At 41.8% G+C, this 25,952-nt stretch overlaps 1 protein-coding gene across 1 annotated transcript; it reads left to right on the top strand.

Moving 5' to 3' along the window:
- The first annotated feature begins 952 nt into the window (after positions 1-952).
- LOC6038615 (leucine-rich repeats and immunoglobulin-like domains protein 2) lies at positions 953-25,680 on the top strand. Its single transcript, XM_038251442.1, has 7 exons — positions 953-2,135; positions 19,500-19,574; positions 19,658-19,939; positions 20,001-20,652; positions 20,715-20,883; positions 20,943-22,859; positions 23,571-25,680. Exons 1-7 carry the CDS (start codon positions 1,936-1,938, stop codon positions 23,651-23,653), a joined length of 3,378 nt encoding a protein of 1,125 aa, XP_038107370.1. The 5' UTR covers positions 953-1,935; the 3' UTR covers positions 23,654-25,680.
- Positions 25,681-25,952: the final 272 nt, after the last annotated feature.

The following is a 25,952-nucleotide window of genomic DNA, read 5'->3' as shown; positions in this document are numbered from 1 at the left end:
CTCGACCACGATAAGATAAAACGGGATAGAGCGACCGCCGCCGCTGCACGATGAAATGAAGAATTGCCGTTTGAATCGCTTGTTTTGCTGATCGTTCGGCTGGAAGCTGGATCGACTGGGGCTGCCAAATCTGCGTGAATCATGAGTTTCGGGGGAAATTGCGCATAGGTCATGTGCTCGGTACAGCAGCTGCCGGGGATCTGTACTGGAAAGTTGGCAGGAAATGCGATGTGATAAAACGGGCTATTTCGGGATGGAATTCGGGAAAAGAAATGGCGATGGGGGTAGTAGGGAGGGGCATGGATTAGTCGACAGAATAGACAGATTGACTGAATGACAGTTGACAGACTTAACTACCTAAATTTCTCAATATCTCGTCAATGAAAGATCATTTTCATTGCAACAGTTCTACAGGCAACACTGCCTACTCCACGGGTAGACACGTCCAGTGACACCAGCTCGCGCGTGGGAGTTCCCACTTGAGGGCAACCTAAAACGAAGAAAACAAAACTTTCCATTAGAAGCGATCGACCGAAAGAGTACTTACCTAACATCGATCTTCCAAGAGCCAAGCCAAGCTTGGAACGTCTCAGAGCGTGACTTGCCCGAACAGGCTAGAGAATACTCCCACTCGTGAAACCTATTTGCCGCCGAGGAAACCCTGTCCATAACGTGGTGGTATTGTTGTTGTTCTTCTCCCGCACCCTACGCACGCATACACTTCCCACACTGAATGACTGACAGTGCCAAGATGTCTACAGTTTCTTGGGTGTTTTGTCCCGGCAGGCAGGAAGGACAGGGTAGGGCAGGCGGACGGGACGATGCGGAGGAGGTAGACGCACGAGAGGTTCGGGTTCTATTGTTGTGTATGCTTCTCCGGAGCGACCGGGCAAGAGAGTTTCTAACGACGACGACGGCGCAAAAAGCGGAGAGTCCACGGGCGGCCAGCGTTGATGCGCTCCGGCAGTTTGTTCTCGGAGTCTCGACTGGTCGGAAGCAGGTTTTCGGTCTTGGTAGTCGCGTCGCGTCGGTGCGAGCATAGCAATACACTGAAAAGAGAGAATTAGTGGGAGAGAGAGAGTGCGAAGGAGAAACGGCCAAACTGGGAACAAAAATATAGGAAAAGTGTGATTTAGAAGTCGGTTTTAACGGGCTAGCGGGACGTTTTGCGAGTGGAAGCTGCTGAATATTGGTGGATTAGAGGGGAAATTTCACCTTTACCGTGGAATCGCGGTGAAAATCGGACCGGAAGTGCCTGGAAAATGTGATTTATTGACACGGTTGGTACGGATTTGTGCGCGGCGAGCAGTGCTCCAATCAGTAGACAAAACACTACCACACTGACAGCTGCCAGGCTGCACAGGGTTGAACGGCTGGCCTGCTGCGATGAGCACGGCACAGCCCTGGGTACGAACGAGCACGATCCCCGCACGGTACAGCCCTGCTTTCCGAGGAACAGCTCTACCAACACCGCTGTCTTTGCGCGCAATGTCCGTGTATTGGGTGTCGTATAGCTGTAAATGCGCGCGCGACATATTGTAGTGTTCGGTCGCTCCGTTTTCGGGGTGGGTAATGAGATGAGTGTGTTTATATAAGTACAAAAACATAAAAATAAATCCAATGAAAACTGAAAATAATTCTAAAGTGCGGAGACACATTTCCAACATGAGTTATAATCGAGAAATTCCTTCGATTCGGTCGAGGAGCCGAGTACGGTCGTGCGAGGAAAATAAAACAAGCAATTAATTTCGGCTGACTTGCGCTCGGAGGGAAAATACGGGAAGTCAGAGAAGCCCCCCTCCTCCCAAACCAGAAGCGGGAGGGAAAATCTAGACGGAAAACCCGGGGGGAGAAACGCCATCAAACCAGAGAGACAGTTTCGTCGTCGTCGTTGCAGATTAGTGTAAATATCAGCACGACGAGATTAAAAATAAAATGCCCAGATTAATTGCTGTCGTCGGCGGCGGCATTTGGATGCTGCTGCTACTGGCTGTGGTTCTGCCGCGAATCAACGGCCAGCCGGATGCCGGGGACGGCAACTGTCCCCGGCTGTGCTCCTGTCTGGGCGATGTCATCGACTGCTCCGAGAAGGCCCTGGACGCGCTGTTCCACATTCCGAGTTGGGTTGGCAATCTGTAAGTATCGCCCTGCTTATTTTTTATCTAAATGGAACTCAACGGAGCAAACTGACGAGATTGACCCTGAGGAAGGGCCACAAATCAAGGAACGAAACGTTGCTACGGGCTACAATGTCTGCTGTACGTACAATGTGTTGTGGTGTTGAAAGCCAATACTCCCTGGCCAAAGGAAGGGAAGGGAAGCCATATGTGAGCCACGAGTCGGCACTCGATAAGCGATAAACTTAGTGCACACACAGGAATATAGAGTGTATGTGCCTGCCGCATATAATGGCCGTTTGTTTGACGATTTGCGTTTGGAACGTTGTTGTTGTTCTGAGCGAATGAGCAGCAGAGCGTTTGAAGTGTGATTTTGTTGCACTGCAGCAATCGGGGAATTTGTTTTGCTATGGCGATTGGTTTGAATTTAGATTTCGAATCGACGGGTAGGGACCATCCATAAACCACGTGGACACTTTAGGGGGGGGCGGTATGGCAATTGTCCACGCTCCATACAAAAAAGTTTTTTTTGTATGGACAATTGTCCACGAAGGGGGGGGGGGGGTAAGATTCCCAAAAAAGTGTTCACGTGGTTTGTGGATGGTCCCGTAATATATCCTTTCTCGGCCTATTTTGATTATTTCGGCTTATCAGAAATTTGATCATGAATTACAGCTTTCATAAAGTGTTTTTGACAATTTCAAAATAAGAAATAGCTCAAATGAAAGTGAGCAAGCAATTCTAATTGTTATGTATCTGGATATGTTGTTTAAATAACGGCAAACTGCAAAAGAGATGAGAATAGGTCGAAAATGCTTTTTTCTGTGACAAAAAAGGATATATTTCAACTAACTTAGTTTATGTCTTACTACTCTTTTTTCCATGTCATTTTTAGCATTATCAATTAAATAAAACCACGAATAATACATATTTTATTTGCATGTTTCATGTTAGGATTTTCCTTTATATCTGATTCTTTTAGTCATATTCAAAATATGACCAAAAATCGATTTTTCGACACTTTGGGTCAATTCTGAGGGCAGATTCAGATTTACCGGGCAAAATTTTATGGAAAAACATATATTTGGACAAATTTAGAAATTCGTTAGGGTGGTCCCATAGGGTTTTCCCTTGAAAATTAGACTTTTTCAAATGAAGATATCTCGAGTTTAAAGAAAAACACTCCTGAGATTTTTTCAGCGTTTGTAGTGCTGAATCTCCTCTTTTAAATGCAACTTGGTGCTTAAAATTTGGCTTGCGTCTTTTCGAGATATTTAAGTTTTAAATTTGCATCTTTTTTACCTTAAAAACGCTGTAACTTTTGACCCTTAAGTCCAAATTGACTTGTCAAAAAATAAAAATGTCTGTTTTTTAGAGCTTTAAAAGTGTTTCGAATACCACTTTTCTCTAAAACTTAACCCTGAATTGCCACGTTCAAAAAACTAATTTTTGAAGGTTTGCTCAGATGCTTTCTATAAATTTGGTCGTAGAAGGCGTAGATTACGAGAAAAATGTTTGGTGCCTTCGACAAAGTTGCTTGGAATGGCAAGTCCAACAATTTTCTAGAAGACAAAAAAAATACCAAAAATATTCCTGAAAAGTTAGATTTTCAAAATCACCCTAATAGTGAACCACCCTAATTTCCAACCAAACCAAAAGTTGCCCCTTTCCATATGCAACAACTCTTCTCAAGACACCAAAGCTCCAAAACTTCATCATTTTACGGAAAATCAATTTTCCACTTAATTTTGCGATCTGGACCACTGTGCATTGTAATTTCATAAAAGTTCAACATATTTTTAAACGTGCCCAAACATGGTAAATTTGATTGTAAATGCAGAAAAGGCATTTCAGATTGTTTTCATTTCATTAGACTTCTATTTCCATTGAAAACTTTTAGATTTTTGAAAAATTATTTTGTTGTCCCCTGACCAATTTTGTAAAGAGGGGGCTTAGGGCTTAGGGGTGACATAAACTTTAAAAAATATTAGCAACGGCTTTATAAAAAAACAAAAACATTCATTCCAAGTTACTTGCACAAAGAAAAAATATAATATTTGAAAAACGTTGTTTTAAGCGGAGATATTGATAATAAATTTATAATCAAATATAATACTGCTATAATATTGCTGATCCTTTACCCATTTCATACTCATGAACAATATGACTTTTGAAGTTTGCAACAGTAATGTTTGCACATTTTGATGAGTAATTGACACATAAAACACACGATTCGATTAGTTTCCTGAATAATTATTAAAAATATACACCAATAAATTGTAAAGGAATTTTAAACAAAAAAACATAAATAATTATTATCTCAGAAATTTTCCGATGAGACAATTCGATCTTTGAAGCACTGGAAAGCGGAGAAAATTTCCTATAAGGCAGTTTTGAAAGTACCGATGACTATTTTTTTCTTCTAAAGGTTGCCCAGAAAACATGCCGTGTATTTTAAATGAAAAAAATATTTTTTTTTATCGATTTTCATGCAAGGTCAAAGTATTATTCCTAGGCCGATAGATTCCTTTGCATAGATTTTGCAAAAATATCGGCCATTGGCCCTTTTATGCACATAGAATTGACCACTCAATGTTCTGATCGATCCGAAGAACTTTTTTCCAAAGCGGATCAATCTATTGTGTCAAAGCTTACCTTTTAACAGCAAAAGTGTCACAAGACAGCACACAAGCGACGATTTATTTCCTTTTTTGTGGCAAAGATACATTTTGGAATGCTTATTGTTTGTATAATATATTGAAAGAAAACATTTTTGAGTTGTTCTTAAACTGTTTTTAGGAAGTCGTGAGATTTTAGTGAAATTTATGAAAATGTTGATTAATGCGATTCTCTATATAACTCTAGAAAATTTGATAAAATCCGAATAAGAATATTTTATTGTCGGCTAAATTATTAAAAAATTCTCTCTTTCTCGGAACAAAGTTCATGAAAATACACTACCTTTATGCAACAGCAACTGACTAATACCTACCTAAAACATTCCCGCGCACTGATGCCACCCGGTCTCGCGAAACTGAACCAAGTCAATGATCGGGTGATTCATCACCGCCACCGTTCAATACCTGGCAGCGAAATCAAAAGTGAAAATTCGTCCTAAATTTTGAACCTTGCTCTTTTCACCACCGCACGATATTTTTAGTCTGTTTTTCCACCTTTAATTCAACCCACCCCAGCTTTTCCACCCACTTCCCCTTCATTTTCCTCGTGCGGTTCTAGATCCCGAGAGTGGGGGGAGGGGGAGTGAGATGAGAGCAGAGATACTCGGGCCTCCACCACCGCACCACCCAATAAAAAAGTCAAGTCACGTTAAAAGATTAAATCGCAACGCGCGCGCTCTGTGTGTAGTCGGTCCGTCTAGCTAGTTAGTTGCTACTGCCTGTTAAGTCGGCCCCAAACTGGCTGGCGAGTTGCGTCGCGGCATTAGTCACAATATTTATTCGCAAACACACACACACACACGCACACTTACAAGCTGACACAGTTGCGTTTGCAAAAGTGCAAGTTTTGTTTACTGACGTGAATGAAATACCTGCACCCACCCAACCTACCCCACCAACAACCCAGAATGCAATCCTCCTTATCGACGGGGGCCCCGCTCGGTGGGTGCTGCTGACTCAGCTGGGTTTGGCTTTGAGATTATAATATTATAATGATTACACTGGGGCGGCTGTTGCACTGCGCTGGGGGAGTTTTGCAATTATTAAAAGTACACCAGTGAGTAGTAAATGCAGCCAAGCTTCAGTGCAACTGATAAAATTCTTTGAATTTAGGTCAAAATATTGATGCTTACAAATTTAATGGTAGTTTATCTGAATCGAATTTGCTAGCACAATATAATCACAATACTCCACTTACTTGTCTGAAATATTATGAGGATTTAAACTAAAATTTTAACCATTAAAAAAATGAGAAACAAAAAATTGCTAAAATAATTTGAATTTAACATAATCGCTATATTATTGCAGGCATGTGGAACTATTTTTAATAAAAAATATTTTGAAAAAATAAAAACTTGCCAAAGCTGCCCCTAACCTAATTCTTTTTCAACTTAAACTTTTTACCAAATTAGGCCGTTGCAAATATTTTTCAAAGTTTATATCAGAAAACAATTTAAATTATTAAGATTTTTTGTGAAATTCCGATCCATTTTTTCCAGTTTTCGGCCTTTAATAACATTTTAATTTAATTTAACGTAAACTGGGGTGACTTTGATAGCCCGGGGTGATATTGATAGGTTTTTCAAATGCCCGTCAAATTAATATCTAAACATTTTGAGAATTTTGAGCACGAAGCATTAAGGGATAGCTTATTATCGAACATATATGCAAAAATGAGACTGTTACATTGGATGTATCAAAATTAGTGGCCAAATCAAATTTCTATCAATGTCACCCCGGGCTATCAAAGTCACCCCAGTTTACGGTACCGTAAACTGGGGTCAATCAAGTGTTCAACGACAGCAACAACAGCTTCATTTGTTTTTCTAACCAGCGAATCAACCTATTGAAAACAGTTCAGATGTGAACAAATCATTTTGTTTTTAGATTGAACTTATTTTTCTCTAATATGTTTTAAATCAGACTGCAGAATTATTTCAGAATAAAAATGACCAAATTATTTAAAATATTGTTTGACCTTTTTATCAAAACTTTTTGAAGAACTGCTCAAATTTCACCACATTTATATTCACATAACTTTTATATTTATTATCATGAATAATTGTTGAAGAATATCAAAATATGTTTGAATTAAAAAAAAATGTTAGAAATAGTGGAAAAACTCATAAAAATATTATTGAAACAAGAATAAATTAATTTGAAAGAATATTGAAATATCTTTCAATCTGAAAATTTAAAAATCATCAAACTGTAAAGAACAGCTCAATAATGGAAAAAGAGCCGGAGTCGGGTACTGAGTCCAACTCCGGATCCTCAAAAAGACTCGACTTCAGCTACTCCGGATCCACATCCCTACACCCAAACGGCGGTCGCATGATTGTGATACATGGCGGCATGAAAGTATATCATAATCTGCATGAAAACTGTCCTTATGCATTTTTTGCGATATAGGGATATGACATTTTTGCCCGTTACCGACAATTATCGACATTACCGACGGCTTTTTGGTTGTATTTCACAAAAAAAAACTCTTAACAGAACGAGGATTAAACCACTAACTTCTTGGTTATTGATCCGACACGCTACCACCGCGCCATGGACGCTTGATAAAAAGTGAGTGAAAGAGCACCAACATATGCTTCTCTTTGGAGTGTTGCTTGGGACGGGCCAGCATTATATGTGTTGGTGAGAACTGCAGATCGCTGAAATATTTACACGCGGGCAAAAATGATCTACTGGCTTGCTGTAAAGATGTTTTAAAATGTGACATTTTCTGCAGCAAATCCACTGTTGCAGATTTTGAGATATATTTTTCCTTTGGGTGTAGAAAAAAAATCACAGTTTTCAATCTATTGTCCTTTCAACCTTTTGTCGCTTTTACCTTTTTCTTATTTAGTTTGTTTTTGGTATAAAGTTCAATCCAAGGGTCTTGATTGCTCCAAAAAGACTCATTCACTCGCGAGCCGCTCAAATATAATCCGATGCAAAACTGCTTTGATCGTTTCCTACCGTTTGTCACTTCCACACCAATCGCTACTGAATACTCTCCCTTTGCTCTTCCTCTCACTCCAATCGGGTAGTGCAGCGAATGGCTTAGGGAGACCGATTGCATTATGTCGTTCAAAACTGACACAAAATGCGAACGGCTTGGTTTTGATCATTTAAGAAGTTACTTTAAATCGATGTTATCATAAATAATTCGCAATTTTGTTGATACCACATCATCAAAAAAACATTTCGCAGCAATTTCCCTCATATGCCGAATTCTTATTGAATGCAAACTGTTGTAGTGCAGGGCAAAAAAGCGCCACGCTAGTATTTTGTTAGATTCTCTCCGCTCTGAGTATATTCGTGTGTGACTCGGGTATCGTTGTGTGCAGCTAGCGAGTCGTTTTCGCTCGCGAATGGTTGCGCGCTCCAGTCGGCAAAGATTCTTCCGACGGTGAGTGAGTGATTTCTGATCGTTGAGCCGAAAATAAGAGCTCTTGGTTCAATCATTAGGCCGATGCAAATATTTAAAAAAGTTTTTGTCCCTCGGCCCTGGTCGCGGTCAAGGGGAGGGGGGGGCAAAACAATAAAAAAAATATAAAAATTTAAATAACAAGCCATAGTCTTCACATTTAAATGAAAAAAGTGTTTTAAAATGCATTTTACACTAGTTCTACTGCCCCTGATCGCATAAATGTCCCATATGCATTTTCATCGATTTCGAGTTATTGATGCAGTTTGGTTCAAAATTGTGTGCTCTTTCAAAAGAGCCTATAACATCCAGTACTTTGTTCTAGAAATCAGGAGGAAATCCAGTTTTTTAGCGAAAACATAACACGTAGACTTATGTATGGGACAAACTTCAAATGCGTTTTTCTCAGCTTGCTGTTTTTGCATATGGGACATTTATGCGAACATGGGCAGTTCAGTTGTTTTGCAATCATTAGTTTTCAAAAAATCTAAGATCTGACAAAAACAAAAATTGTATCGAAAAAAAAGATTTTGCGTCGAAAATTTTCAAAAAATCATAAGATTTTTTAATAAACCCTAAATGCTAAAAATGATTTTAAACGCAGGAGAATGTATTTTAATTTGATTTGAGCTTTTTTCAAATTCAAGTGAAACTTCATTGAAATTTTGAAGTTTATTGGAAAAATATTTTTTGCCCCCTGATTTTTCGGGCCAATTTTGAAGGGGGTGGTGACAAAAACTTTTAAAAAATATTTGTACCAGCCTTAATGTTAAAAAAAACACATTTTCTCAAACATTAAAAAAGGTAAATAAAACAAGTTAAACCAGCAAACTTCGATTCGCTAGGAGACGGTGATTTGAGCGGATTGTAGACTGGATTTCGCCATGTTAAGTGATGTTTGTCAAAGCCCAGGTTGCCTAGGAATTGATAATTGGGAATAAAACCAATTCCACCTGAACCAGATTCTCACCACCATGACAGCCGTCCATTGCCGGCCGCTCCCATCTCCACCACGCACCAGGGACAAGGAGAAGGATTTGGAAGATGGGAAGTGTTGGTGCTCCACTTTTTTTTAACGGGACAAGGGAAAATCTCCACGGTGTCCCCAAGTTAGTTTCGCATGGAGTTGAACGGTTTTTGGGAAGGTATAAGTTCTAGGATACGCTCTGAGCAAGCGTTGCGACCGTCGCATTATATTACTAAGTGGTAATATTTTATTTTCAAGGCAATCAATCAAGTTAAACCAGCAAACCAAAACAATCTTTATTTTTAAGGATTCTGCTTTTTATGCTTTTCTGAGATCAAAAAATGATTTTTTGCATTTTTTGCAATGAAAGTCCTCCGAATATCTACTAACGATGTACAGAAATGTGTGCAAAGACTTAAATTCCTGACTGATAGCAATAGATCTATTAGAACATTTGAAGCCCCGAAAAACAAATCGAGTTGTTCTTTTCCATCCAAACACGTTCCAAACGCTCAGCAAACAAATCGTGCTGACCGATATTCGATACGCTCATTTCCGGCTCGACTCGGATTTGGAACCATCAAGAACGCCATCACTGTCAACCGCGGTGATGCCTTTCAACTTTCAATGCTTTCTTTTGAGCGGAACCAAGCCAAGAAAAGCAAAAAAAAAAAAAAAAACATTCAAGCCAGAGCACGGATTTAGTCACGCATCGGAAATAATTTTGTAATTGGCTTCCGTCCGACGCCGTGGGTAATTTGACGATTATCGACTTAAAACCAATCCCTCGGCAAACAAATCCATCGCGGGTCGGTTGAGGCTCAACGTAATCTCACAATCTAGATCTGAAAGAGACTCATTCGCTTATCACCGCAGCATGATTACGCACCTGCCTTAATCGGCGGGTGATAAACGCAGTCTCTTTTAAGGTTCTTCAGATAAGTCGACCTTTACTTGTCGGTTGGTTTTGTTATCAAACATTTCGCGAAAAAATAATAAAACAAACGAGTGACACGCACACGTGGATCAAGTTACGACACCATTCACACAACCGCCCTTAACGTGTGTGTGGTCTACTTATTTGGATTGTCTTGTCTTTGGTTTTCTCTGGCCTGTTTTGGCGACATGGTTTTCCGCTTTAAAAACTGTTTGTTGTCGCGCAAAGTCGTGTTTTAAAAATATACCAATATTTCCGTTTGTTATTCGAGCAGACCAGACGGACATCATACTGGTGATAATTGTACGAGGTGTGGCAAAAGACATAACAGACACGAGTCGGCAGATAATGGAAATTGAGGGGTTATGATGGAATTGCTTTTAAAAGTACTGTTGAAAATAAAGCGATTTGGTCATTTTCCACTCTTGAAAAAAATAAATTATTAAATCCTTGATGATTTCTAAGATAACTTTGAGTCGGGTGATAGGTTCCTTGTTTGACTCTGAAGATATTTCGATAGGTCCAAAACCATGTTTTCCACCAGCCAATGTACCTCCCACTGATTGATACTCAACCGGACGTTCGCACACGTCCAGCATGTAATCTCTAGCACGCAAAACCTGTCCATAGAGATCAGGCGAGGTCTGCCCAAGATGCCTATATTTGTGCGTGCAACGACGACGAACTTCATTTACGGCGCGGTTCTCTCTATTCCCATCAGAAGTACCGGAAAGGAAATTCAATTTATTCGCACAAGTACATGCACTCCTTACCAGGCTCATCTGTTTCTCGTGTGTCAGAAATAGTCAGCGGTGCTAATTAATAAGCTTACACGATTTTGTTCGCTGGCAATTGCTCGCATGGTATGGACGGAAGTGGTCCGCCGAGCTCTAATTGGGACAGGTGACGGCGTATCGTATGCACACCTTTGGGGCGTGCGAAATTCATTAGCTCTGTGCGATCTTGGTGTGATTGACGCAGAATGAAACGTTTTTCGGAGACCTTTTTTGAGCAGCGCGGGAAGCGCGATTTGTCACATGACGGGTCGGACAAATGTGTGACGTGAGTTAAAACTTCCAGGAAGCAGGTTTTCTGAAAATTTTAATGAGCTTACTTCCCGAATATTGTTACAGCAAACACGCTTTCAAAAGGTTCCGGCATTTCTTGTCAATAGACGTTTCCTTATATAACTGCAGTTTATTGCGTCGCTTATCGTCAACGACCAAATTGGAACCTCACTATCCGGTGTCGTAGATATGATTTTATTTCCACGCTTTTGAGTCCCGAAACAAGTTGGTTTTGTTTGCCCACCATCACCTACTCCATAAAACTCTTCAGAAAAAAGGTGTGTTTGTTTGATAAGCACTTTATTACCCCTCTTACTTTGGAGGTACTTATCACCTTGGGTTGACATCCTTTTCCCAGAATGGTTGGAAAGTTACAGCTAGACCAAGGGGCCTCGATCTGTGTACGTAATATGTCAATAGAGATAGATAAGATGATTAAATTTCTGACAATTGTCTGTCGAAGACTAGACCTGTTGTTTGATCATACAGCACTAATCGATCGTTACAGATCCACAAAACTCGATTTCAAATTTAGGTCACTAAACTTCTTGCATTATTGCCACATGCCATACAATCTTTAAAAGAAGAGCTAAGAACGTAAATAAGATTGTTTATAAGAACGTAAATATATTTTGTGCTTCAGTATTTCGTCGTGATCGTGCTATCTAGTCGCACGTCAATTTTGGGCCAAATTAAGTTAAGAACGCCAACTCACAATGCCTCACATTTTGACCTTCACAGATCCCCAAAATTCTATTTCAATCGAATAAATTCAATAAAAACCGAAAAAACTCCACACATTTTTGTCACTTTCATATGAAAGAAGTTTCAATCTTTTCGTGCTATCTTGACACATCCGGAAAATTGATGCAAGTGCGACACCTTGTCAAAGGGATTTCAGATCAGAACGCGTTTGACACAAGTACGAGCTCGACTATCGTAAACATTTGTAATTAGGGGAAATATACCCTTTCTAATCTAATCTAATCTAATCAAACCCTAGCGCAGCCAATCTTTCGAAGGGATCCTGGAGAGTGCCTTAGGTTAGATGACGCCTAGCCTCTTCTTGTCATTTATTAACATTTGTAGTGTACCATTGCAATAGAATGCATTGAAACATCACAAAACGTTAAACCGGCCAGGCCTACTGCGTAAAGTTTACCGCAGAGATGATTCGTTGAATTAGATTGAGTTTGAGCACGGGGTGTGTGTTCAAACCACAATACAGTTCTGAATCTACAGGGAGGAAGAAGCGTGGGGACACACCACCATACGCTCCGAGTTTTGGTTTTAGGTTATTATTCGTTGGGAGCACCATGCTAAGAAGTTTTGGTGCTCCGGGACCCTCAAGGATGGGACATTGTATTTCCACAAATGCCCAGGACACTATTTGCCGTGGTTATAGCGCCACAACTCGCTCACTGTTGATGAGATAGTGGAAGTTATTAGTATATGATTTTCAATATACGATACAGTTTTTTTTAAACATTAATCCTTTGCTGGAAAAGTGTCCATGTTCCATGTGTTGTTTTGGGACCCACTGGGATGGGACATCGTATTTCCACAGATGCCCAGGACATTACATGCCGTGGTTATAGCGCCACTACTCGCTCAGCACTAATGATGCCATTATTTAATTATAATAACCACGCACCCAAGCACACAAACAGCGACACAAAAGAAATGAAAATGAGCTTGCAAAAACAAGACAGCGCGTCCCCGTGGTCAGCGCACTAATGATGCCATTATTTAATTATAATAACCACGCACCCAAGCACACAAACAGCGACACAATAGAAATGAAAATGAGCATGCAAAAACAAGACAGCGCGTCCCCGTGGTCAGCGCACTAATGATGCCATTATTTAATTATAATAGCCACGCACCCAAGCACACAAACAGCGACACAAAAGAAATGAAAATGAGCATGCAAAAACAAGATAGCGCGTCCCCGTGGTCAGCGCACTCTTAGGGGAAATATACCCTTTCTAATCAAAAACTTTTCTTCGTCATATGGAGAGTTTGATGCTCGATTAAAGCTCAAAAAATACTATTTAGGGCTATAAAGCACCAACGACGGCACCGCCTCGAGTAAGCACGCAAATGTTTGCCATTTACTGGCCAAAAAGATAAAATTTAATGCAATTTTGATCATAATTTCTATTTCGCGAGACCACTTCTCATCATTTTGTTGGCACACACATACACACGCAAGATGAGATCATAACTGTTTAACGAAAGTCGCCATCAATATCTTTTCACTTGCGCTACGTTTTCAAAGCGCTTAAGATATGAAATTGCTTCCAACTACCGGTAACATGTTCTTTTGAACATAAGTTAGTCACTCACTTGAAAAATAATCCCGAAACATGTAAATAATTAGCAAGCGACATAGAAAAAAAAGAAACGCGCTAAGTATTTTGACGTTTCAATTTTGACCACCCATTCCAATCGAAGGCTGAAGAAAACCGAGCGATAAGCGAAGGCAAATAAAGAACAAAGGGTGTCCACCAACACCACCACCAGCGCCTGTTGGAGTGAGCCAGTGATACCAGGAAACTTTCTCTATAAATGCTACTACACTCAAACCCCGTTGGTTTGACACCAACTGTTGTCAAACGAACGGGGTCACTTTTTAGTTTGACACCCCTTTTACACGGAGTTCACACACACTACCAAACGTTTGTTTTGATAGTGTACGTGAGCGCCGTGTAAAAAGTGACAGTTCGTCACTTTTTAGTTTGACTTTGACCAACCAACGGGGTACAAACTAAAAAAGTGTCAAACGAAAAAGTGACCAACCACCGGGGGTTGAGTGTATTCGTGAGTGTTCGCTTAAAATTTCATCACAATGGAGCATTTCCATTCGAGCAGTTTTTGCTTTTTTCTACAATGTATTTCTTATGGAGCGAACTGTCAAAAACTGCTCGACTGCGGGCGCTCCATTGGCAGCACTAAGCAGACCCGAAACAGCACTGGAAGAAAAAAGAACTAAGCTGAAAATAGAAAAATGGGCGTGGCCCAATGCATTCTCGTCTGATTAGAATCAATTAGAATACATTTGGTATTTTTTTTAAATGCTTGTAAAAGGAATAGAATAACTTTTAGTAGAAGTGAAAATAAACAGAAATGTTCACAAAAAGTTGTTCTACTCGTTGGTGTACTTGATTTTAGTAAATTTCAAAGAACATTTCAGATTATCCAGCATCATTCAAACACGACAGCTTATTAGGCTTAAAATGGGTATATTCCCCTATAACTCGGAACTCCAGCAATCAAATTCAACAAAACTTCAAGACGATGCACAGAATGGCCAACCAAACAAAACGTGTTTGTTATTGTTTACATTGCGTGCTGTTGTTTTTGTTTATTCACGGTCAAACATTAAAACGCGTTTTTCGCGGAACGTAAAAAAGAGACGGGTGACAAGTTAGCACAACAGCGTCGAATTATTACATGGATATTTCTTGAAATAAAAGTAACATGCAACAAAATAACACAACCTTTTTAAAATGATTTTCTGCATAAGTTTTTATCAAATTGTTATATATTTTTTTAAAATTTTCCACACCCCTACTCAAAAGCCGTCTGAACGGAAAATCAAACAGCCTTATCAAGCGGTTCTCCCGTGGGCAGAGGACAAACACACTGCTTTGAAGTTTCCCAAGTGTTGTTGTTTCGCCGGGGACCGTATCGGTGGCCTGTTTTACGATAGCTGTATCTGCCAGAGTCAATAAAAGTCTTTCGAAAAAAAAGAGGTAGAAATGTTTGCAGAACTCCGTCCAACTGTCTGGGTTGACTTTTGTGGAGTGCTTGCTTTACACTTTTGCCGGGAATGACCTATTTTGAGCATGAGCATGAGCATGAGAGATCACCCATGGTTGCCCCTCCGTTGCTGAACAGAACCGTAATATCCTTTCAGCACTACTGATTATAGGCTTCGACGATCTAGTGGTGTTTCCCTTATCAACAGCATGTATGAATGCGCTGAAAAGATAAAACACCATGATTGCCAAAACAAGATCAGTTGCGAATAGGTAGCAGTCATTGGCCACCAACGGCGCCCGCCATGTCAGTTTGTAGATCTCGATTTTTAGGGACGGGAATGTTAGTTAGCGCAGGTTGCTACTAGGGCAGCTGATTTACTCTGTGCTTACACCCCACAAGCGCCAGGAACCTGAAAATTGGTTAGTAGGATAGGGTGTTTGGTCAGGATTCATCATAGAAGATGATGATGCGACCCAAAATCATAGTGTTTGTTGAAAGGTATTATATTTTATTCTCAAGGCAAACAATCGGTTGCTGCGGATGAGACATTTCCCGTTTATCGGTTGTTAAATTTTAAATGAAATGGTTTAATCTTAAACAGCCGGCTGTGGAAAGATAAAACCAAATAATATTTATTTATAAAATGAGGTGTTAAACGCAATGCTGCAATGATAGCGTAGTCTGATTTTTAATTATATAATCATTTAGTTCATGAATTTGCAACGGAATAGACGCGACGAACTCAATCATCAAGTGCCTTCCGATCTTCTTTCTGTTAGGTATTGATTTTCGTTGCCTCTCGAGCTACGATGCTATGGAGAGGGCTTAACACACAAACAACCGACGTCGAGCCCTCCGAGCTACGGAGCTATGGGAAGGTCTTTTCAACACAAAAAGACTCGCGCACCACACGACGTTCTTAATGAATCAAAATAATTTTGCTGCGCGATAAACCTAACGAACTTAGATCGTTTTTATCGAAAACTATATCACAATTCACGAAAAAATGCGAAACAAAAGGCACACACAAAAAAAATCACTTTTCACTCCGAATATTTTTTTATTACGACCACGCGCTCCCTTTGCCAATTATGCTCTGATGACGCTGCATTTTCGGAGGGTAATTTTCTCCTCGCAGCGCACAATTCACGACAAAAATGCGAAACAAAAGGCACACACAAAAAAATCACTTTTCACTCCGAATATTTTTTACGACCACGCGCTCCCTTTGCCAATTATGCACTGATAACGCTGCATTTTCGGAGGGTAATCTTCTCCTCGCAGCGCACAATTCACGACAAAAATGCGAAACAAAAGGCACACACAAAAAAAAATCACTTTTCACTCCGAATATTTTTTTACGACCACGCGCTCCCTTTACCAATTATGCACTGATGACGCTGCATTTTCGGAGGGTAATTTTCTCCTCGCAGCGCACAATTCACGACAAAAATGCGAAACAAAAGGCACACACAAAACAAATCACTTTTCACTCCGAATATTTTTTACGACCACGCGCTCCCTTTGCCAATTATGTACTGATGACGCTGCATTTTCGGAGGGTAATTTTCTCCTCGCAGCGCACAATTCACGACAAAAATGCGAAACAAAAGGCACACACAAAAAAAATCACTTTTCACTCCGAATATTTTTTTACGACCACGCGCTCCCTTTACCAATTATGCACTGATGACGCTGCATTTTCAGAGGGTAATCTTCTCCTCGCAACGCACAATTCACGACAAAAATGCGAAACAAAAGGCACACACAAAAAAAAATCACTTTTCACTCCGAATATTTTTTTACGACCACGCGCTCCCTTTACCAATTATGCACTGATGACGCTGCATTTTCGGAGGGTAATTTTCTCCTCGCAGCGCACAATTCACGACAAAAATGCGAAACAAAAGGCACACACAAAACAAATCACTTTTCACTCCGAATATTTTTTACGACCACGCGCTCCCTTTGCCAATTATGTACTGATGACGCTGCATTTTCGGAGGGTAATTTTCTCCTCGCAGCGCACAATTCACGACAAAATGCGAAACAAAAGGCACACACAAAACAAATCACTTTTCACTCCGAATATTTTTACGACCACGCGCTCCCTTTGCCAATTATGCACTGATAACGCTGCATTTTCGGAGGGTAATCTTCTCCTCGCAGCGCACAATTCACGACAAAATGCGAAACAAAAGGCACACACAAAAAAATCACTTTTCACTCCGAATATTTTTTACGACCACGCGCTCCTTTACCAATTATGCACTGATGACGCTGCATTTTCGGAGGGTAATTTTCTCCTCGCAGCGCACAATTCACGACAAAAATGCGAAACAAAAGGCACACACAAAACAAATCACTTTTCACTCCGAATATTTTTTACGACCACGCGCTCCCTTTGCCAATTATGTACTGATGACGCTGCATTTTCGGAGGGTAATTTTCTCCTCGCAGCGCACAATTCACGACAAAAATGCGAAACAAAAGGCACACACAAAACAAATCACTTTTCACTCCGAATATTTTTTACGACCACGCGCTCCCTTTGCCAATTATGCACTGATAACGCTGCATTTTCGGAGGGTAATCTTCTCCTCGCAGCGCACAATTCACGACAAAAATGCGAAACAAAAGGCACACACAAAAAAATCACTTTTCACTCCGAATATTTTTTACGACCACGCGCTCCCTTTGCCAATTATGTACTGATGACGCTGCATTTTCGGAGGGTAATTTTCTCCTCGCAGCGCACAATTCACGACAAAAATGCGAAACAAAAGGCACACACAAAACAAATCACTTTTCACTCCGAATATTTTTTACGACCACGCGCTCCCTTTGCCAATTATGTACTGATGACGCTGCATTTTCGGAGGGTAATCTTCTCCTCGCAGCGCACAATTCACGACAAAAATGCGAAACAAAAGGCACACACAAAACAAATCACTTTTCACTCCGAATATTTTTTACGACCACGCGCTCCCTTTGCCAATTATGTACTGATGACGCTGCATTTTCGGAGGGTAATCTTCTCCTCGCAGCGCACAATTCACGACAAAATGCGAAACAAAAGGCACACACAAAAAAATCACTTTTCACTCTGAATATTTTTACGACCACGCGCTCCTTTGCCAATTATGTACTGATGACGCTGCATTTTCGGAGGGTAATCTTCTCCTCGCAGCGCACAATTCACGACAAAAATGCGAAACAAAAGGCACACACAAAAAAAAATCACTTTTCACTCTGAATATTTTTTTACGACCACGCGCTCCCTTTGCCAATTATGTACTGATGACGCTGCATTTTCGGAGGGTAATTTTCTCCTCGCAGCGCACAATTCACGACAAAAATGCGAAACAAAAGGCACACACAAAACAAATCACTTTTCACTCCGAATATTTTTTACGACCACGCGCTCCCTTTGCCAATTATGTACTGATGACGCTGCATTTTCGGAGGGTAATTTTCTCCTCGCAGCGCACAATTCACGACAAAAATGCGAAACAAAAGGCACACACAAAACAAATCACTTTTCACTCCGAATATTTTTTACGACCACGCGCTCCCTTTGCCAATTATGCACTCCTTTTGCCGGGAATGACCTATTTTGGTGACTTATTTACTAAAAATGCTTTATCAAAATGTTATTTTTTGTGAGAATTTTCTGTGCTCAGCCATAACCAATGTCTGTAGGCTGGCTACGAAATTATGGAAAAATGGAATCTGCATCATTCGTGTTTCAAGCTCAAACAAAAAATTCTTGTTCCGGTCATTAGGCCACTCTGAGCTCAATGACCTTATGACCATTGAGGACAGATTCGACGATCTGTTTCTGGACTTCTTCTAAAGTTTGAAGACCTTTAAGTTGAAATGAAACCTCTATCATTCGATACTTGTGAGACCTGAAGATTCCCATGCTTGATTCCCCCGACGAACAAAAAGTCACCGTCTAAGCGTGCTTGCCCAGCAGCTTTGCCACCATGCATCCCTGGAAACTAATTTCGCTTACGTCAACGGTGCACTATGCTCACAATTGCTGCTTTCCACGTATAGAAGTCGCACATGCACCGTGCTCGTCGCTTGGGGTTTACTTAGAATTCTTGCATTCTAGATAAATACCTCCTCCTCTCGTTCGTCGTCACCTTGGGCGACGTTGGAATTTCCCGCTTGAACACCACCTTCTCTTCTCCACCTCCAGCGCGATGATTAAATGCCATTATTATGAATGATGATGCATTTCGTTCGCCACCTTAATGAATGTCACCGAGTGATCGCTCACAAACTCGACGACGATTGAAGTTGGGCGAGTGATAAATCGTCGCGCTAATGACTTGGCCGTTCCATCAATGCCCGAAAATCACCTGGGTAATCGATTCCACATGGTCACTTCTTCGTCTGCGGAGGTGCTCCGTTAGATTCCATTTCGATAGTACAATCTAAAGCCCATCAAGCATTTATGAGCTTTATTTTGGGAGGCGTGCTGATAAGCCAAGCCCGCGCTAATAGATTCCGTTTCAATTAATCTTCATTTGCAGTGACTTATCGACGAATCGACTCGGCCACGACGCAGTACAGTCGCAGGTGTCGAACCTCAACAAACTACAAATTCTGTAAGTGATCGCCTCGTGGGCCCTTCTTATCGCGACGCGTAATCCATTATGACCAATCTTATCATCCGCTTACCCACAAATAGGAACATCAACCACAACAACCTTGGTCGGATACCGCGGCTGGCCGGTATGACCAACCTGGTCCGGCTGCTGCTCGCCAACAACGGGATCGAAGCTCTCGAGGTCGACGCGTTGACACCGCTGACCACGCTGCGCTTTCTGGATCTCTCGCGGAACAACATCAAGGAGATCGGGTTCGGGTCGTTTCCGGCCAAGAACAGCCTGCAGTATCTGAACCTGAACTTTAACAAGCTGACCGCACTGACAAAGGGGACGTTCCAGCGGTTACCGCTACTCAAAAGATTGTAAGTTTTAGGTTGCTTCTCGATCATTACAGAATGCTGAATGCTTCTTCTATTGTTACAGAGAAATCAACAGCAACCTGTTGGAGGAGGTTCAGAGTTTGACGTTCCAGAACTTGAACCAACTGAAGAGTCTTAAAATGAACAACAATAAGATCACCAGCCTCATGGACGGAGTGTTCCACGGCTTGACCACGATCTCCATGCTGGAACTGAACAACAACAGCATTACGAGCATCCGCAAAGGAGGACTCTTCAACCTGACGAGCCTCACCAGCCTGGCTCTGTCCAAGAACGCCATCACCGAAATCGAGCAGGACGGCTGGGAATTCTCTCCGCGACTAGTCACACTCGATCTGTCTTTTAACCGGCTCGAGTCCATCGACAAGTACACCTTCGAGGAGCTATCTCAGCTGCGGGCGTTGAACCTCGAGGGGAACCAAATCTCGGCGGTCGGCGAGGGAACGTTCAACAACACCAAAAACCTGGAAGTGCTGAACCTCGGCCAGAACAAGATCTCCTGGACGATCGAGGACATGAAGGGCCCGTTCTTCGGGCTGTCGAAGCTGGAGAAGCTGTTTCTGAACGCGAACGAGGTCAAGTCGGTCAGCAGGAACGCGTTCATCGGGCTGAAGTCGCTCACGCTGCTCGAATTGAGTCAGAACAACATCTCGTCGATTCAGAACAACGCGTTTAAGGATACGATCCGGTTGAACGTAAGTCTAGAATGACTTTTGAAACTAAAACTTGATATCTAACCATGTTTTCTTTTCCGCAGAACCTCATCATGAACTCAACGAATCTGTTGTGCGACTGCAACTTGGGTTGGTTCTACCACTGGATCAAGGACCGGAAGGACGTGTTCCAGCTGGAAGCGGAGTGCAGCTACCCGATCTGGCTTCGAGGTCACCTCATCCGCGACTTAAGTGCTTCAAACTTTTCTTGCTGTAAGTATTATCAACCTTCGATGAAAACAACTTGACTAATATCTTCCCTCCACCTTCAGACGACTCGCCGAAACCGCACCTGATCGAGGAACCCAAGTCGCAGCTCGGTATCCGCGGAACGAACGTAAGCCTGATCTGCAAGGCCACCTCGACGGCGTCGGACGCGATGTCCTTCAAGTGGAAGCTGGACAACCACGAGCTGCCGGAAGCGGCGTACACGGTCAACCAGCTGAACAACGCCAACGGGACGGTCGGCACGACCGAGCTCGTCATTCCGTACATCCAGGGGAACGGCGCCGGCAAGTACCAGTGCATCATCTCGAACAACTACGGCGTGGTGTACTCGCAAAAGATCAAGATCACGGTGGCGACGTATCCGTACTTTAAGAAGACGCCGAATGACATTAGCGTGCAGTCGGGACGGGACGCCCGGTTGGACTGCTCGGCGATGGGAGATCCGAAGCCGCAGATCGCTTGGGAAAAGGACGGTGGGAATGATTTCCCGGCGGCTAAGGATCGGCGGATGCACGTCATGCCGGATGAGGATGCGTTCTTCATCAAGAATGCACAGCTGGTTGACATGGGAGTTTATACGTGCACGGCGGAGAGTCCTGCGGGGGTGATTCGGGCGAGTGCGCTGTTGGTGGTATTTGAGTCACCGACGTTGCAGAAACGGCTGGAATCGAAGACTTCGGAGCTGGGCAAGTCGAGCGTGCTGGAGTGTATGGCTTCCGGGTATCCGAAACCAATCATTAGCTGGTTCAAGGACGGAGAGCCGATTGAGGTGACCGAGAGGCACTTCTTCACCGTGGAAGGGCAGTTGTTGATCATCGTGGAGACGGAGTACGAAGATGCGGGCGAGTACGAGTGCATGTTGGAGAATGAGTATGGAAGTGTGCGAGGTTCGATGAAGCTGACGGTTGTTGAGGGTCCTGAAATGATACACGAGGTGAACACGATCGCGCCTAGTGAAGGATCGGTCAGTGGTCACATCTTGAATGATCGGGATATTGTGGTCATCATCATGATCACGATCATTTGCTGTGCCATTTTGACGTCGCTGATTTGGTTGGTGGTGATGCATCGGTTCAAGAAGCATGGTGGAGGTCGTCGATCCGATCACAGCGGAATGGACGGCGGAGACATGGACATGAACGCCAACATGGAGGTGAATCAACAGAACTTGATCGTTCGCAGTGGGGTTGGGATCTCAACTACTCCGGCGGGTTATTTCGAGTTTTTGATCCCGATGGTTCAGAACGAAGCCACTACCAATGTGGACGACGACGAGCACAGTCACCTTACCAATCGCTGCTACTACACAGTCGTTCCGAAGGTCCCGCCCAAGGTCCGCCGCAACGGTGGAGAATCGGACTTGGACGATGACCTGTCGTCGAAAGATTCCGGAACGGGTGGTGATTGTGGCTCCGCCACAGGTTCCACAAACGCGCACCGCGGCAGCCAGGATGATCTCAAGTGCATGTTCCAAACGTTGAACCGCAAAACCGCCGAACTGGAAGAACCCTACCCGTACGACGAACACGATCCCGACTCGAACCCGCGGCTGGAGCCACCACCCGCGATTCCACCGATCAACGCCACGACCGCCATCCTGGTCAACGCGGACCCCGAACAGGTCGTCTTCAGCGATGACCTCCCACCGCCCATAATCTCCCGGATGGCCACGTCCCAGACGTTCCCCACCTTTGTCCATCCCTCCTCGTCGGGTCCGTCTAGCTCGCTGGTTGCGTCCTCGATGGAAGCGGCGGTCAGCACGCAGCCCAACCAGGTGCAGGTCAACAAACTGTACCAGCTGCTCATCGAGAACCCGCGGCTGCTGGAGAAGCCGGTCAAGTACCGGTGCAAGTCGGCCGAGGGAGACACGCTGCAGCAGGAGGAGGGACTGGTCAGCAGTTCCGGACTGGGGAGCAGCGGAAGCAGCACGGTGAATAGGGGCGAGCTGGGCGACAGCAAAGGTAACTTGAGCGGACAGGATGAGACCGATTTGAGGGAGGCTGTGAGGTAAATTGGGAGCGAGTTGGTGGAATTTACGAGAATACTTTTGGGGTTGGTGGAGAGGGTTTGGTGATTGGTACAAGATTCGGAAGGACAGCTGGCCTGTTCTTTTTGTTCAAAGAGATTGTTTCGACTTTAAAATTCTTCAGTCAAATTAGTTATTTTTTCCTTATATTTGAACGATCAAACTGCTTGTCGTTAAGGAATAGATGATCACGCTATCACGTAGAATACTGCTCAAGTTCGAGAAGTATGCTTCAAGTTTTCTCTCACTTTCAATGTCAGTAACGGCTATGAAAACAAACAATGTGCAGTCGTAACTCTTTTCATCACCAACCTTCAAAAATCCAACCTTAAACCAAAACCTAATCCAAAAATGCTCATTAGTCAAACTTACTCATAGCTTTCCTCCAAATCTAGGAGGGAAAAATCCTTACGTAGTATCTCTATAAAGGCAGAATTTTAGCCCCCCTCTAAAAATCATCCTTCCAACCGAAGCAACTAGCGACTAGTTTTGTGTGTGAAAGTGAGTTTTATCTATATACTAGAGAGAGAAAGAGAGTAACTAGCGAGAGTAACGTTCATGAACCAGTTCCTTCTTATTAGATGTTTTAGCAGGTTTAGGAAACATTCTGTGGGGTTTACGGCAAGTCTAACCTAACTTTTTCTAGGAACCATTTTCGTCGTAGGTGGTGGAAAGGCCACGTGTCCCGACAGAGTCCAAATCGAGTGCGTGTTATTGTGTTTGTCCTAGAAATCTCACAGACACGCAGACAAGTTTGCAACCATATTATTCGTTTGTGTTTGAGTGGCAAGTTTTACGAAAGTCGACACACGGCAAATTATACATAGTATTTTGCGTTTGTTTATGCAACAGTTAGGGTCGTGTAGCGAATCGAGTATGAAGTTTTACAGAAAAATGACATTTTATTATTGTAGAGATATTTTGCTCGCGAATTGCGCGAACTGATTAGTAAATTAGCGATATTACGTTGCCCGGAAATTTGACCAGAAAAATTTAATCGATAATCGATTGTCAAGTGGATTGCAAAAAGTGTGACTTAGTTTATATGGTTAAAAATATACATTGTATGACAAACGGAAGGTAGCAAAGCAAACTAAACGCAAACCGAGATAGCCTTACGGAAAAGGACTGAAATTGATTGATTTCGCGTGTGCCTATTTATATTAAATATACATAAGTTTTGCGACGGACGGAGCAACTTTAAATCAGCTTAATCGAGTGCACTTTCCCCTTAACACTAAGCAGCAAGTCGGAAATCAAACCCCAAATCCACCTGCCACTAAACAAAATTAAAACTTACACAAACACACACTCTGCACTAAGATTAGACATGTAAGTGAAGCGAATTGACACTGTGATTTTGTTTTCTTGTTTTTATTCGTAGTCGTTAAGCTTGTTTTATTTTATTATTTAACATAAAAAGAAAGAAAAAGATAGAAAACTGCTTCTTATACTTTTATTCGGCAGATTAATTGTTATTTTCGTTTCGGCGGACAGCAAGTAGTGGAGTAAAAATCAAAAGCCCAATAACATAAATTTGCGTGAAATGCGAGAAGAGCGTGCATAACAAGTCTGACAACGTGCAGACAAAATTGCGCTATTTTTTCACTTTCGAAACAAATGGTCAGACGATGAGTAATAAGGATAACAATAAACCATTTGCAAGTCACAACACACACACGCGATGACGGTGAAAGTTTTAAAATAAAACAATTTGTTTGCTTTCACCAGATGGGAATGGTTTAGAAAGGAGAGAAAAATGTTTGCAGGTTTGCAGCGTCTTGCGTTAAAAATAAGTAACAAAACTCGCATTTTCCCCCCTTCAGAGGCTTGGCTCAAACCAAAGAGATTTCTCATTTTCATTAACGACTGATGAATTGATGACGTTGTTGATGCTGCGACTTACAAACATTTCTCTCTTCAGATAATTAAGTTACTTTACATCAATGCTTTTTTTTGTTTATTGGGCTTTACTTGATGGTTCCTTAATAAATTTGTAAAAAATGTGGTCCACTAATGACAAATAAATAGTTGGATTTGTTAAAATGATAAAGCAAAGTGCCGTAATATGTTAAGAATTGGTTGACTGAAACAGAAAAAAAAATCAGAAAAAAGTTGCCTTATGCTTCGCATACACAGTTAAAAACTCACCCACAAAAACACACACACACACACTTTTTAGAACATCAGCATCACTTTAAAAAAAAAATAAAACAGATCAGTATTCACAATCTACTTACACTAAAGGAACAAGAAAATCAAAGATTAAAACTAAACAAAAATAAAATAGCTCGCATCAAAAGTGTATTAAGTTTACCGCCTCTTCTGTCGATTTAGTAATTTATTTTTTTCCACTAGCAAAACAACAGTAAAGCGAACAAACCAGTATAAAGAAATACCACACATTTCTAACATAGTTGAACCAATAAAGTCACAATTGAATTGCAACACAAAAGTTTAAACAAATCAAACAGGACTATTTCAAAAGTAATCTATACGATGTTAGAGTAATGACACACAAACAAACACACAGCTAATTTATTGAAAACAAAGTTTTACACCGCGTCTACAATTACAATGTAATACCCAATACTAGTTAAGCAAAGTGACAGAAAACATAAATTATTGTAAATATTTTACTATATTTGTACAAAACACAGAATAAAAGAACAAAGAACCTAATACAAGACGCCGGTTTGGCGCTGGATTACTATAACAATAAAAAAACATTACTAAATTATCTGAACAAAAAAAAACTCTTCCTTAATTAAACATCCGAAATGTGTTCCAGGTGAAGAAAAAAATCGACGCCACCGGTCACACCGGGGAAAGCAATTGTCGAGCAGGAAATTGAAATGTCACGCCAGAGTAGGGAACGGAAAAATGGCAAATCGGGCAGTGGGAGCTTTCGCGTGGGTTTTATTGAAGGTTTCTTGTGAATCACAAGAACTTGTGACTTTGTGAATTGAGCTTTGGAAAAAAGGTGAGTAAGAAGTTAATGATTAAAATCATAGTATGAAATAGGATA

The sequence above is a fragment of the Culex quinquefasciatus genome, chromosome 2, assembly GCF_015732765.1.
Source record: "Culex quinquefasciatus strain JHB chromosome 2, VPISU_Cqui_1.0_pri_paternal, whole genome shotgun sequence".
NCBI classification, from domain to species: Eukaryota; Metazoa; Arthropoda; class Insecta; order Diptera; family Culicidae; genus Culex; species Culex quinquefasciatus.
This window is presented reverse-complemented; position numbering and strand designations above follow the sequence as displayed.